Source organism: Phoca vitulina, unplaced genomic scaffold (genome assembly GCF_004348235.1).
Source record: "Phoca vitulina isolate PV1807 unplaced genomic scaffold, GSC_HSeal_1.0 scaffold4, whole genome shotgun sequence".
NCBI classification, from domain to species: Eukaryota; Metazoa; Chordata; class Mammalia; order Carnivora; family Phocidae; genus Phoca; species Phoca vitulina.
In genome coordinates this window covers 47,106-62,358 of record NW_022589707.1, presented here as the reverse complement: position 1 = coordinate 62,358, position 15,253 = coordinate 47,106, and the positions used below count along the sequence as shown (strand labels likewise).

General features: G+C 58.3%; 1 protein-coding gene across 13 annotated transcripts in view; it reads left to right on the top strand.

Annotated features, from left to right (window-relative positions):
* The window catches only part of LOC116630658 (zinc finger and SCAN domain-containing protein 2-like), a 34,072-nt gene extending 19,224 nt beyond the window's left edge, over positions 1–14,848 (top strand). For 2 of the 13 annotated variants that reach the window (XM_032401326.1, XM_032401322.1), the window contains 4 exons: positions 2,140–2,310; positions 7,565–7,678; positions 9,976–10,874; positions 12,510–14,847. In XM_032401326.1, the coding sequence (XP_032257217.1) occupies positions 10,004–10,615 (612 nt within the window). In that variant the 5' untranslated portion in view covers positions 2,140–2,310; positions 7,565–7,678; positions 9,976–10,003 and the 3' untranslated portion in view covers positions 10,616–10,874; positions 12,510–14,847. Of the gene's footprint in view, positions 1–2,139; positions 2,311–3,988; positions 5,063–7,179; positions 7,376–7,564; positions 7,679–7,698; positions 7,892–8,091; positions 8,269–9,975; positions 10,875–12,509 lie in introns of those variants that run through there. The other 11 variants (XM_032401325.1, XM_032401324.1, XM_032401323.1 and 8 more) reach the window with 11 other exon arrangements.
* The last annotated feature ends 405 nt before the right edge of the window (positions 14,849–15,253 follow it).

Here is a 15,253-nt window from a genome sequence, read left to right as displayed (position 1 = left end):
GTCGGCGCCGCCGCCGCCGCCGCCGCCGCCGCCGGGGCGCGACCCACAGCCGGCCCGGGGCCTGGGGGGCGTGCCGTGGGGCCGGGCGCGGGCCGGCCTGAGCGCGCCGGGCGAGCCCCGCCAGTTCATCTGCAACGAGTGCGGCAAGAGCTTCTCGTGGTGGTCGGCGCTCACCATCCACCAGCGCATCCACACGGGCGAGCGGCCCTACCCCTGCCCCGAGTGCGGCCGCCGCTTCAGCCAGAAGCCCAACCTGACGCGCCACCGGCGCAACCACACGGGCGAGCGGCCCTACCTGTGCTCCGCGTGTGGCCGTGGCTTCAGCCAGAAGCAGCACCTGCTGAAGCACCAGCGTGTGCACCGGGGGGCCCTGGCGCCCACCCCCAGCGCCAAGGACCAGGCTCTTTAGCGCGCCCTGACCCAAGCAGACGCGTGGTGGGGGTGGGAGGGGATGTTTGTGGGGGGTGCGCGTGGCCAGGAATGGTGGTTTTTACAACCCCTGGGGGTAGAACCCTGTGAAAGGGTGATTTCCTCAAGGCTCCGAAGGCTAGAGAACAGAATTCCAGAAGCATCCCAAAGGGGACAGTCCCAGGGTGGGCTGAGGGAGGAGGTAGGATGGAACGGATCTCACTCCAGAGCCTGGATGTGTCCGTCGGTGCCTCAGACGGGGGACCGCAGGCCTCAGGCCCCGGTGAGGGGGCTGTCAGGGCTCTGGGAGAGGCTCCCCGGTGTGAAATGGCCCAGGGCTGGACTGATGAGCTGTAGCAGCAGCCTGTCACATGCGGGTCTAGTGGGGGAGTTTTAACAGACTCACTGATAGCAAGGATGGAAGCCAGCCGTGGTGGCTGAGGAGGGGCAAGCATGGTCCCAGTGCCAAGGCAGTGCCTGGCACTTAATGGCCATTCAGTGCATATCTTTGGAAGGAGTGAATGGTGCCCTGGTCCTTCTCAACCGTGAGTGCCCCAAAGCCCAGGGTGCTGTCATGGCGGGCGGGACCTTAGGCCTGGTATGTGTGTGGGGTCAGATCGGGGTATAGAGGGGTGGCGGCAGCTGCGGTTTGGTAGCTTGGGGAGGGACCTGCAGCGGGAAAGAACCGCATGTGCTGCCCCTACTTAGCAGCCCAGGGGCGCTCCCGAGGGCTGTCATTGACTCGGGTCTTTATCAATGCCAGTGTTGCCGAAGAGAAAAATGAAGGACTGACTATCTCAAGTGGTCTCGTTGTCCTTTGTAAGCCTCCCTTTTGGAACTCCCAAGTCTGTGTGTGCTCTGGGGTATCCATTTGCCCCCAGGACCAGGACAGGGAGCTTTGGCCACGAGCCTAGCAGTTCCCCATGTCAGGTTCTTGCTGGGGGTGGAAGGCAGTATTCTCTTGCCCTATCCAAACCAATCTGGTATCTTCCCAACATACCCTCCTCAACCTCTACTCCCCAGAGGTCCCTTCCAAAGTAAGGTGCTGGGGCCCTGGCGCTGACAGGAGGACCCAGGGCTCCAGTCTGGGCCTGTGGCCTTGGACGGTGTCCTCCCATAGGAGGGGAGGGAATTGCAGAGAGAGCTGTAGGGTTAGATGGCCGGGAGGTGGGAGGAAAAAGGGGGGACCGTAGCATTTTCTAGGAGGAGGAACCATGTCTGCCTGCATCCCAGGGGCCCGACGGCTTCTCTGAACTCAGGGAAGTGCTGCCTCCTCCAGGAGCTGCTGGATTTCACCTGGCTTCCGGTTGGTCGGTCACCATTTTCTCAGATTCTGTTGAATTCCTTTCATCTGGCAGGGGCTCTAATTGTAGCATCACAGAAAGACCTAGGGAGGTGATCCAGTTTGCCCAGGGAACACAGAGCCAGGAATGGTTAGCGCTCAGCTGGGCCGCCCACTCCTGGGCCAGGTCTTGCTTGCATCACAAACCCTGCTGTGTGAACTCTCCCACTGGGCGAGCTGTGCCTAGTGGTTGCCGCCCATGTGAGAGCTGGGCCCTCAGTCCAGCGGGGTTTTTCTAGGCCCTACGTGCTCTCCTACCTTCCCGGAATGCCCGCCCCCTCCTGCAACTCCTCTCCCAGCCTGCCCTGCTCAGGGACGCCCAGTGCCCTGGATCTCAGCAAAACCTACTTTACACATGGGACATTTGCTTCTTCCACTTTGCCACTTAGCAAATCCTGAGACCCAGTCAAGCAAGCCCGCCTCCTCCAGGAAGGCATCCCAGAGTACCACTCCTGCATTGGAAAGCTGCTGTCTGCAAGGATGGACCTGCCAGACCCTGGAGCCCCGTGGAATCAGGTGCCTGAGGGGTGGTGCAGGCAGCCACTGAAGATCTCAGTCAGGTGGGACTTTCTGTACGATCCAAGGTGTCCTCATCCACACACGGCCTCTGTTTAATGATCAAGCCAATCCAACAGCTGTGTTGGTAGGACTTGGGGTTAATGAGGCCTAAGCGCAGCTTTCTTCCCCGTGCAAATTCATGAGAAGATTTGTTCCCTAACCCAAGGTGACTGATCCTCACAGATGGGCGCTTTGGGTCACAGGGGGGGACAGGGCCACATCCATTAGAGCGAAGAATTACTGAGATGTACACCCCATTGGCCAGGTCAGGGGATGGCATTCACTGATTGACTAACAAGCCTACTGTGTGCCAGGCACTTGGGCCGCCATAACAAAGTACCACAGACTGGGGGCTGGAGCAACAGACGTTTATTTCTCACAGTCTGGAGGCAGGGAGTCCAAGATCAAGGTGCTGGCAGATTCGGTTGTTGGTGAGGGCCCACTTCCTGGCCTGCAGGTGACCACCACCTCCCTCTGTCCTCACATGGCCGGGGGAGGGGGGAGCAGAGAGCGTGCCCTCTGGTGTCTCTTCCTCTTCTTGTAAGGACACTAATCTCATCAAGGAAGATCCCAGTCTCATAACCTCATGGAAACCTCATTGCCCCCGAAAGGACCCAGCTCTGAATGCCATCACACTGGGCGGGGGGGAGTTCAGGGCTTTAATATATGAATTTGGAGGGGGACACAATTCAGCCAATAGCAGCCATGGTCCCTATCCTTGAGGAGTTCACGCACCTTCATGGGAAATCACTAATACACCATAGCTCAGTCAGCTCTTGAATAAATTGTCCCAGCCCCAGCTCCCTGACAAAAGCTTTCTTGTCCACTCTGTCATTTAGCCTCACCGTGAAGTCGGTGACCGTGGCAGGGCGGTGATGCAGGGAAGGGGGATGCTGTGGTGAGAATGGCCCACCAGGTCATGTCACATCCCCACAAAGGGCAGATCCCAGGCCTCCTGTTAGCCAAGCCCCTTCCACTGCCACAATCACTGGCTTCTCCAAGGGTGGCCTGGCATTGTCGACTTCAATTTTCATCCCCCTTCATTGTAAAATAATAAAACTAGGCCAGGGAATGCTTAGGAAGAGGCATGTCATAAAATCAGACAAGAAGCTCAGATCTATCTTAGTGGTTTACAATCCCACATACTCGAGAGCATGCCGAGATAAAAGGGTTTCACAGGCGAACAGGAAACAACCATAAGCAGATCAAGATCTTAAAGGACTTCTATCCTGTCCACCTCCAGGTAAGTGCAGGTCTGGGGTGGGGACCCACAGCCAAGCTTCTAACAGGCCAGATGAGCTTGGTGGAGCTGGGGTTCCCGGAACTGCCTGCGTCATCCTTGTGTTCCTTTGTTAGAAGCAGGCTGGGAGCTAATAAAAATGACCTAGGAACTGGGACAATGGTGGTTTTTTGGCAAGCAACCTAAGCTTTGAGTCGGCCAGCCAGCTGGCAGCTTCCTCAGGAGGATTGGGCTTCCTGTTTGCCCAGCCTGGGCCCCGGGGAGCTGCCGGAGGGAGATGAGGCTGGGAGGCCAGTGAGCAGGTGCACGGACAGGGAGAGAGCGGGACCAGCAGGGACTTGGCAGACAGCACCTGGGAGGAGTTGGGGGGTGGGTGCTTCTGAGACCTTTTCCTTTTATTCTTTAAGTAGTTTGGTTAAAAAATATATATATATCTTTGACCTTTTGACAAGAGGATAAGTGTTGGGGCCGGAAATAGTATGTTCTCACATGTCACTGCTCTTACTGGATCATGGCAGAGAAGAAAATGAATGCCATCCTATAGGTTGTCCCTTGGGTTAAAAAGGGAGTGGTGTCTCCTAGGTTACTCAGATCTGGAGGGGGTGGGGCCCTAGACAGGCACTGTCCAGGTAGAAGTTTCTGGAATGAGGAAAATGTTCTATAACTGTGCCATCCAATACTGTAGTCACCAGCCACATGCGGCTACTGAGGACTTAAAATGTGGCGTGTGAGGCTGAGGAACTGAATTTAAAATTTAATTTTAATTAATTAACTAAGCCACGTGTGGCTATTGGACAGTATAGCTCTAGGAATAATGCTCCTATTAAGAAGTAGAAATGTCGTCTCTCTCCCTGCCACCACTCAGATCTAGAAAGAGCTTTCTCTTGTTGTTGGGAGTCATGGATAGAGTCAGATAGTTCTGGGGCTAAATTCTGGCTTTACCGGGTAGGCTGTGGAACCCTGTGCAGGTCACCCCTGTAAAGCTTGTGGTATAGCGCCTGGGACGCAGCAAACACTCAATAAATAGCAGTTACCATCATTATTTTAACAAGCCCCATGTGTGGCTATGTGCACAGCATTTATACAAGTGCAAGTTTACTATGGAAAGAGAAGAACAGGGTTTTCCCCAAACAGAGCTCCATCCCATAAGGAGGAAGTCTCCACCTGTATTAAATAGGCCAGCTGCAGGTTTAAGAGCTTGGCTGAATTGACCCTAGGTCACATCTTGGGTTTTAATGTCAAGGAAAGGGAACTTTGGAGCAGATGAGACCTTGCACCCACAGCCCCACATATCCAACGGGGCGTCGGCAGTGTCTCCCAGTCCTCGATGCCGGGGCTGTGGCTTTGCTTGCCATCTTCCCTCCATGGCTAGCAGCTGTGGCTTACGGACGTGCATTCCTTCATTCACCAGAGATCGGCTGTGGGGCTATTAGATGCTGGGGGCACTTGGGATCCAGAGATGCCGAAAACACAGCCCCTGCGTTTGAAGCTCACAACCTGGTGGGAAAACAAAGGTGTGCTAAATCCCAATTTGAAGTCAACACAAGATGTTTGGAAGGGGATATGTAGTGATCGCTGTCCAATTTGGGGAGATGGGAGGAGCGAGTCAGGGGGGAAGTGGTGGCCCAGCTGAGCAGGAAAACCCTGGGGATGGAGCCCAAAGCAGGAGGAGTTGGAGGAAGGCCAGGCTGGGATCTGCAGGAGCAGCGGCCTGGGGCTGGCGGGGGGGCGGGGGCACACAGGGTGACTGTCCATCTAGCACGACCCCGGCGAGTGGGAGGGATGTAGTGCAGGGCCCTGGGCAGGGCTCCGCTGAGCTGCCCACACGGGGGCCACGCCTTGTGGAGTGGCGGTGAGCCTGCCACGCCCGCCACGGACCCCGCCTGTATGAAGAAGCATGGCTTCGTTTGCAGAAGTTCTCCCCATCTCCATTCTGTAGCGTTCACCACAGCACATGAGAACCGTGGCGGGGGTGGGGGGGAATGTGTGTGTGCGTGTGGGGGGGGTGCATGTGTACGAAACCAGAGAGATGAAGTGACTCAGCAGAACTCATTCATTGGCAGAGCAGAGAACGGAGGCCTCCGGGAGCCCCGGGCCCTCGGCATCACCCACTGAGACCGGGTGGGTTTTAGGGGGTGTCGCCTCCTTCCCACACCCGTCCCCCGGCTGTGTGCCTTGCCACTTTGGCACAGTTTACTTAGAAAATGCTGCTAAAAATATGGGTGACATCCTCGGGTACATTGTTGGTTTTGCTTTTGAAAAACCTGGTCATTGCCTAAGTGTCCCCATTTCTCCTATAGCCTGTAGAAGGGATGGAGGCCCGTGGCTCTGGCAGCTGACAACTTTTGCAACGGGAGCTGGACAGGTGGGAGGTGTGGCTGCTCTCTGAGCAAAGCTCCAGCCCCTGGCCATCAGTGGTTAGGGGGTCCTTTGGGCAATGTCATGGGAACATCTGTCCTGATGGATTCATTTCTTTTGGCTTCCCAGAATTCCCTCCCTGGTGCCTCTATTTTAAGTACCAGTCTCCTTGGGATGTCTAGCTCAGGAAGCCCCACTTAGCTCGATGCGCTGCTACGGGAGCAGCATGGATGGGGTGGGGGGTGGGGTGGGTCCTGGAGAGGCTGAGAGGGCCAGAGGTGGACCTGCTGGGATGGACTGGTCCACAGAGCGGGATGTGATAGCAGGCAGGGCTGATCTTCAGGTCTGGTGTTGAGACTAAGAGATTGAGTGTATTTCCAGTTGGGCCCCACCTGGAATGGTACACTGCCCAGGAGGGCACACTGAACACCTGCCGAGTGACGGGAGCCACCTCATGGGGCCAGGAGGCTTGCGTCTCCCAGAGCCCCTCCTAAGGGATGGCGCCGCCCCAGCAGCCACATCCACCATCTGTTGTAAGGAGCTCTGCCTGGGCCCACCTGGCAGCTACCAGGGGCCACAGAGAAAAAGGCTACTTGATATTCCTCTAGCACTTTTCACTTAAAAAAAAAAATCACTTTCCCTTTTGGCCTCAGTTTCTTTATCTAAGAAGTGTAAATTCTGAGGCACTTTTTTACCCTGGACATGAGTATTTCCGGTCCCGATCATCGCACCCTGTTTCTGTTTGGGGGTCTAGGTACCAGAATGGTGTCGGGGAGAGTGAGCTGGCTGGTGGGCCTGCCTTCCCATCTGGCTTTGGCCACTTAGGGCTGCGGGTCTCCAGGGAAGCTGCTCCGTGTTTCAATTTTATTTTATTTTCCCATCTATAAAATAGGATAATGATACCTGTACAACCTAGATGGCACACGGTTATTGGAAGGCTCCCACGAGATAGTATATGGGAAAAAGCTTTGTAAAAAGACAAGTAATGTATAGATAAGGGGTATTATTATTGAAGGACAGTTGAAAGCCGGAATTCAGCCCAGCCCTGTCCACGGGGGTGTGATAGGTGTTATAGGTGGCTCTTTTATGGGATATCTTTTATGGGGTATCTTTGGCTTGACCGGAATGGGTCCAGTTCGGAGGAGGCGGGGACAGTTGGGGTGTCACTTCTTCCATGTCCCCTGCCGTCCTGGGGGCATAAACCGGGCCAGAGAGTGGGGGTGGGGGGGTGGGTGGGAGGCTTTCGCAACACGGTTAGTTCAGGCAGCTCTGATTCTGCCCCTTCGATGGCTGTCTCGCACCCATGACACCCCGCTCAGAGAGGCTCCGCAGCAGGGGCTCCGGCCTTCCCCCGCTGCTGTCTCTCGCAAGGAAAGGCTTATGCCGCCTGCGCCCCCACACCCTGCTTCCTGGGCTCTGGGAGCAGTCCGTGGGCCTGGCCAGGGTAGCGCGGCTTTAGGATGAGGGAGGTGAGGAAGAGACTCTGACTGCCGGCTGGGGGCCTCTGACGATCCTGAAATGGGAATGGCTGAGGCCGGGGGCCGGGGAGCTTGGGGGTGTCCCGCCCGGCGGGGCGTTCTGCTCGCGAACCGGCTCCCGCCCGGTTCCCTCGCCTGCCCGGGAGGGCGCAGCGCTCACAGCCCTCCGTTTTCCGCCAGCCAGGTCGTCGGCGAGTTAGACCTCCCAGCCTCACGGGGCTGCTGTGCGGCTGCGGCGACGCTGGTGACTGCGGCGCTGCGGCGGAGACGGAGGGGCTCGGGAGGCGGCGCCACGTGAGTCCGGGGCCGCCGGGGCTGGGGCCGCGGCGGGAGATTACCGTATTTATCGAGGCCGGTGCCGGACCCTTGGGGGCGGGTCACTGCGGGCGCGCTACCGTATTTGCCGGGAGCCGCGCAGACCCTTTCCCGGAGCGGGGAGCGCCGCGACTTAATTACGTATTTATCCAGGGTTGCGCGGTCCTCCCGCGGGTGCTGCGGAAGCTGGGGGTGGGTTGCATCCGCGCCCCGAGAGAGCCGGGGCTTGCAGCCGGGTGGGGTGGGTTGCGGCAGCAGGGTGGGAGGCCTACGTATTTTCGTGGGGGCGAGGTTGCGGCGCAGAGTTTACCATATTTCTCCAGGGTCGCTCCGGCCGCGGGAGTTTGCACGGTTGTGTGCGGAGGTCGGGTGGGTGGGGTCAGCTGTTTTGATTCATGAAGCTATTTCATAAAAACAGCGGTGCGGGAGGCTGGCCGTCTTTATGGGGGCGAGGGAGAAGGGGCGCGGGAGGTGCTGCGGGAGAGTTACCGTATTTGCGCTGGGCAGCGCAGACTCTAGAGGAAAGAGCCACTGCTGGAGACCGGAGGAACAGGGGCGCAGCCTGGGCTGTGAGTGCGGGAGGGGATGGAGGACTTTCGGGGAGAAAGGGGGGCCGTTGCTTTAGACCTTCTCCATAGTCGGGGCCTTAGTCAGGGATATAGCTGGGGAGAGCGGGGAGGCCGCCCAGAGACAAGGCCAGGCTGAGATTGGCCAAGGGACGGTGATGGTCTGTCTTTGCAAATGTCAGTGCAGCTGGCTGGGGAAAGCCTCGTGGGTGGGGTCTATTGCAAGTAGTACTTGCCCCTTCTCCAGGGTGGCTGTGTGTCCCACCCTGGCCTGAGGGGAGGGGGGAGACAAAAGCGGTATCTCGGAGATCCCACTCTGCAGATAGGTCGACTGAGGTTGTAGTAAGCACTGCATGGAGGTCTAGGTCCCTGATGGGGATGGAGGACTGCAGGGGAGTGCCCCCTCAGCCTACTCTGGAGCAGGCCCCCGTGCTCGGCAGCAGGAGGAGCCCTAGGTTTTTTGGGGGGCAAGGAGGTGGGGGCAGCAGACAGTGCCCTCCAGGAGCAGTGGTGCTTTGGGTGTCTCTAACTCTGGTGGTCAGGATAGTGGTGGTGGTCTTGTGTGTGTACGTGTGTGTGTATGGGGGTACGTGTGTGTATGTGTATGTGTGTGTATGTGTGTGTGTGTACGTGTGTGTGTGTGTGTGTTCTGAGGGGAGTTTAGTTGATGAGCAGCTGGTACACTGAGAAGAGCTTTTGCCAGTGAGTCAGGAAACTTCGGGCCTAGTCCTGGCTCACCTTGTGTGACCTTGGGCAAGTAAGCTGACCTCAGTTACCCCATCTATAAAGCAGGGCTCAGTAAGGCCTGCTCCTTCCCCGGCGTTGCTGTGAGGACAATGGAAAACAATTTAAGAGGAACGCAGTGCCCTGGGGGAGAGGATCCTCAGCAGAACCAGCATGAATGGGATGGAGCTGAACTTGGGGGTGTTTGTGGAGCATTGGGCCAGGCTTTGGTATCTTGGGGATGCCAAGAGGAATCAAGCTGAGACCAGCTCCTGGGAGCTCACACTCTGTTTCAGGGATTTGCAAATCTTTTACAGGCATGCCTCATTCTGATAAAGAGCTGCTGCTTTAATGTTTAATTGAGATTACTTTCAAGTGTGCAGGGTTTTTGTTTTGTTTTTTCTTTTAAGCTTTTCAAAAATATCTGTGAACCACCAGGTGACCCCACCCTTCCCTCCAGATTGGGATGCACCCCCGTCCTTGAGATTCTGGTTGGAGAGATAAGACCTATCCAGGGGCAGGCTAACTTAAATACTAGAAGCCCCCGAATATTACCTATCGTCATTTATTCAATGCTTTGTGTGGCAGGCACAGTGCTTGGTGTTGGGAATAGAAGAAGGAGACAGCTCTGTCCTTAAGGCAGGCACAGGGCCAGGAGACTGAGGTGGCACGACTGACCTGCCATGTGATGACTGAGGGTCATAGGGTTGGGCCATAGGGCTCAGGAGGGGCTGGAGGGTTCAGGGAAGGCTTTTGGGAGGAGGCAGCACTTGAGAAAGGCCTTAAGGAGGGGCAGGCTGTGATTAAGGGGTAGAGGAGAAAGAAGGGCATTCCAGCAGGGAAACACTGGCTTGAACAAGACTGTAGAGGGGCAGATGCTGAAGCTGTGGGGAGCCAGGGCAATGTCCTCCCTGAGGTTGGGGGCCGGCTGATCCTTGGATGCCCCCCCCCCCCTTCTGACTCCTCTCTCTGCTTCTGCCTCCCCAGGAGCTGGTGACTGCGGCTGGAAGTGCCCATGACAGAGCTGGCGTCCCCGGGGGGCGGGTCCCCTGCGGGGGACGGGGAGGAGGGTCTGGGGGACGAGCGAGGCCTGGTCATCCACCACCCCGCGGAGGAGCAGCCTCACCGCTGCCCACTGTGCGGCCAGACCTTCTCGCAGCAGCCCAGCCTGGTGCGGCACCAGAAGGCGCACGCTGGGGTGGGCCGCGCGGCCGCCTTCGTGTGCCCCGAGTGCGGCAAGGCCTTCAGCGTCAAGCACAACCTCGAGGTGCACCAGCGCACCCACACCGGCGAGCGGCCCTTCGCCTGCCCGGAGTGCGGCCGCTGCTTCAGCCTCAAGCAGAACCTGCTCACGCACCAGCGCATCCACAGCGGCGAGAAGCCGCACCAGTGCGCGCAGTGCGGCCGCTGCTTCCGCGAGCCGCGCTTCCTGCTCAACCACCAGCGCACGCACGCGCGCATGCCCGCGCCGCACCCGCGCCGCCCCGGCGTGTTCGGGGAGCGGCGGCCCTACTTCTGCGCCCGCTGCGGCAAGAGCTTCGCGCGCGAAGGCTCGCTCAAGGCCCACCAGCGCAGCCACGGCCACGGGCCCGAGGGCCAGGCGGCCCATTTAGGCCGCGTGCTCTGATGCGCCCCAGGCCTGCCGCCGCCTCTCCCCCGCCCCGGGGCCGCGGCCATGACTCCCGGAGATGGCGCTGGGCTGCGGCCCCCGCTCTGGACGCGATCCCCGGAGACGGGGAGGGCTGGCTTGGGGTCTTGAAGGAGTGGGCCGCGGCCCGGCTTGGGACGCCTCCTTCCGTGTCTCCACCCTCTGGCTGGCCGCCCACAGCTGCTCCGGGCCCCTGCATCGGTTCTCCTCCTCCTCAGGCTCACCCGGCCTAGAGTAGGTGAGACCCAAGGGCCAGCCGGAGCCCCTCTCAGGCCTGGGCAGGGGTTGGGGAGGGGACAGGCAGGGGAGGAGGGGTGCGCTGAGCTCTGGGTCTATGACTAGCTTCTTACTAGATCTTCATTCCCACAATGTCAGAGTTGAAAGCCACCTGGAGAGGGCCACTCTCCATAATGCCCAGGCCGCCCTCAGCCCCCAAGCTCTCCTGGCTCTAACACCTCTGGTGTACTTGAGAAGTCATTTCACTTCATGACTCAGTCTGTTCATCTGTGAATTGCATTTCACATTGGACTCCTCCCTGGGATATTGTGAGGATTGTAGTTAAACATTACCAGATAAGAGAGGGTGACTTCACTGGTCCAGAAACATCTATTGAGCACCCCGGTGTGTCGTGCACAGTGCTGTGCTCTTGGGAGGAGGTACAGACACAAAACCTGGGGGGGGCACTTGGTACCTACATAGGGGATGCAGGCTATCCTAAGGGACTAGAAAGTGCGCTGGGAGGTGGGGGTAGGGGATTGGTGTCCCCAAGGCAGTCTGATGGCTTGAACTGGGTTCTGGGGATGAATAGAAGTGCTCCAGGGAGAGTGAAGGTGCAAGGTCTCTGAGGCAGGAGTTAGATAGAGGAGGCTCATATTTGTCCTACAAAAGACTTTGTGGCCAGGGAGAGAGGACACCAAGATGTTTAATGAGGAGAGCATGGTGATCTCAGACATGCAGCTCAAGGAGAAATGGAAGCATTGTGAGGACAGGTCAAAGTGGGATGAGCAGGAAACTCAAGGGTTGTGGGGTCATCTGGGCAAGAGAAAATGAGACCCCTAGCTAAGGGGCTTGACCAAGGGGAGAGCCAGGACTGGCCCCCAGGCCCCTGATTCCACGTTGGTGCTCCAAAGCACAGGCTTCTTCAGCCATTTAGCAGATGAAGAAACTGAGGCTCACCTAAGCTTGCTCCAAATCTCACTTAGTACTTAGTGGTAAAACAGTACAAGCCTGGCCCCCTACCACACTGCCTGTGAGGGAGGCTCTTACTGGTGGGAACATGGAGTGTCAAGGATGTGGGAATGTGACTGGAGACCAGGTGGTAGGATCCTGGGCAGGGGTACCCCTGGGTGGTGTGGGGGCCTGGCGGCGGGCATGACATCCACAGTAGTGGATTGGGAGGAAGGGAGTTGGGGGCTTGGAGGGGACCTGCACTTACAGAGCCCTTGCTCTGTGCCCAGCCTATGCCACCACGTTGCTAGGTGCTGGAGACCTGTCCCCACCCTCTGCCTTTCCTTAGAGCTTTGGGGCTCCTTGGGGGTCAGTGGCCCTCTGCTTGCCACTAGGTGGCTGCAGCAATATGGCCGCTGCTCTGTGGACGAGTACTCAGTGGCAGAGGTGATGAGATTAATTGGGACCTGGGACATCTGGAGCTTGAATGCCCTGAACTCAAGTTGTCTCAGTGGTAAATGGGATCGATAATCCTGGAGTGCTTGGTAGGGGGCTAAGAGGACTGGCTCAGAGCTTCAGACAAGTGCAGGGTGGCCCAGCTTACCGCTCCCACCTAGCCACTGGGAGGGGGGGTGGTGAGGAGGGGCTGGGCAGGGCCGTGTCAGAGCCCCAGACCTGACCCTGGTCTCTTTGTCTCCATGAACAGATGTGGAGTGGGCAGGCCTTCTGGGCGGTGTGTCAGGCCACATCTGGGCACAGAGCCTAGGAATGGGGCCCCGTGGGGGCCTGCCCACTGGCATGAGGATACGTCCCCTAAGAAGACCTACCTCGGGAGGTGCCCTGCAGAGGGGACCCGTGCAGCCTGGAATTGGAGGCGGCTTCTGTGCCCGTGGTGGAAGAACTCCCCAAACCTGATGGGAGTGACAGCTGGAGAAGAGCTCGTCCTGGCTGCCCGGCCACAGTCCACTCTCCTGTGGCCGCAGGGACAGTGCCTGCGTGGAGAGCCGGCTTCTCTGCACCTGCCTGGCTCACCGGAGACAGGGAGTAACTGGCCTACGAGAACACAGCGAGTCGGTGGCAGACCAGGCTCCAGAGGCAAAGCCTTGCCCCAGGGGTGACCCATACCTGCAGCAGGCTTTGCTCTCAGAGCGATGGTTCTTAATGCGTGGGGGGCATGAAGCCCTTTGAAAATCTCACAGACGTTATGAACCTTCTCACCAGGAAAACACGCAAACTCATGTAGACATGAGAATCTACAAGCAAGTTCAGAGCTCCCGGACCTAACCCGTCACTCCTTCCTCACCTGGCGTAGAGCCTGGGCCACCATACAAGTAGCATTTCTCCCTCCCCCGGCTGAACTGCCTTCCCTCGTTCAGGAATAAAGGATTCTGAGGAGGGGACCCTTCCAGTCACTCTCTTCCCCCGGGCCTGACAGTGCATCAGGCTTCTGGAACCTTTCCTCCCTTCCGCGGACATTGCTGGAGGCTCCCTGGGCTGGGTTTGCTCTTCTCTGGTTTGGGCCTGCTTTGCTCTGGCTACCTGGCTGCTGGTTTTCACCACGCAGCCTGGACTCCGATTTCACCGTGGAGGTGGAGGGGAAAGCTGGACCTTCCGTGGATGTGGGGTGAGCATGAGCCTGGGCCCAGTCTACCTGGGGGAGGGATCCTGCTTCCAGCAGCTAAGTGCAGCAGGGCTGTCTCCTGCCAGACCAGGATTCAGCTGCAGCCGGGCACGGTGTGGGGAAGGCTGGGGAGGAAGACCGAGCCTCGCTCCTGGGGCCTGCCAGTGTTCCGTGCGTGGACAGTGGGAGCAGGTTGGCCTGGCTCACTGGCCTCCTCAGAATGAACCACTCAACCTGAAAAGGTGTGGCCGAGTAGGGCTGGGATGGGTTTTTGATGACAACCCAGACGTCATGTTGCAGGTTATATTTAGTGAAACCCTTGGGGGTGGGGAGAGGCCTATAGACATGGGATTTAGATCAAAGCCCAGCAATGTGAGTCGTGGGGGGGCACAGTGGAGTTTGTTTAGGTGGGAGGTCCCAGGGCCAAGCTGGGGTTTGGTTAGGGTTGTCGGGAGGCCTCCACGGCTCCCAGCCCGGGACCTTGCTGGTCCTGTCTCCCATGCGGTTTGGTGCAGAGGTTCTTATGGGCTGTCTGCCATCTGCCTCGTCCTGGGATACCAAACCGCTCTGGGGGAGATCAGAGGAAGAGGAACAATCTGCACTCTAGAAGCTGTCACGTGCTCTGATCCTTGGCCCGCCTGGAGGGAGCCTCGCAGATGCACCCCTTCTCCGTGGTTGTCCTCTCATCTCCTCCCTTCCCTGTAACCGTGTGGTCCACATCCGCTGTTGCCTTCTCTGTCTTCCCTTGAATTGCTCCGAAATGTGGCCCTCCCCTGCCCTGCTGAGCTCTCTTCTCTGCCAGGCCCTCCATCCTCGTCCTCTGAACAGTCCCTGTGTTACCATGCCAACTCACCCTTGGGTAGCACGTGCAGCCTTGTACTCGGGTTTTCTGTGCGCGTGTGCATGTGTGTGTGTTGAGTCTCCAGCTAGACTGTGAGCTCCCTGAGGGCAAGGGACGTGCCGTGTCTTCTTGAACCCGAACAGGGTCCAGCACGGGGCTGGGCTCATAACACTCAGGAATACTTGTCGAATAGCTGATGGGTCAAGTGCTGGAGGCTGTGGGGTGACTGGTGGTGAGGAGGAGAGGGCCCGTGAGTTCATACGTGGGTGCATTTGCCTGGGCCATGAGCTGGCTCGCCTGGGGCAGGAATGGCTGTAGGAACCCTCAGGCAGTGGGACAGGAGGGAACCCCCCCATGGCTACGCAGGAGTGCGTGGGGATGGTGTCCACGCTGGATATTTCCGTTGGTCACTGAGACCTGCCGGGGCTGACCAGGTGGAATAAATGTTCTCTCGACATCAGCTGGAGTGAGCTGTGGTCATTTGGGGCTCAGCCGGGAGCGGGGCGGTGGCTTCTAGCTCTGCCTCCATCCTGTGTCGAGGAGTTATGTTCCGTGGGTGCCAAAGGCTGTGGAAAGCATAGCCCAGAGGGCACAGCCTCACGACAATGAATAGCTTAGCCGCTGCCCCCCCCCCCCCCCCCAGTCTAGATCGTGACTGCTGTTTGGATTTGGGTAATGGATACTGGGGCCCCTTCAAGTAGCCTCAGCTGCTTGCTCAGCCGAGAGTGAGGCCGGATCTGCTGAGAAGCTGTGTGGTGATCCCCATCACCCGCTGAGAGGTGGGCTGCTGGGGGTGCTCCAGCTGAAGACCATCCGTGCTCCAGTGCCCCCCCCCCCAGGGGCTTGGCCAGCCGTGAGCTTAGTCTCCTTATCCGTGACTGTCGTGCTCCTCCTACCTCAGAGTTGTGAGAGTCAAATCAGAATGTGCATAAACTCTGCACATTCTGGGGAGAATGTGGAGGCAGGGGTTTGCTGTCATTGTCCTCAG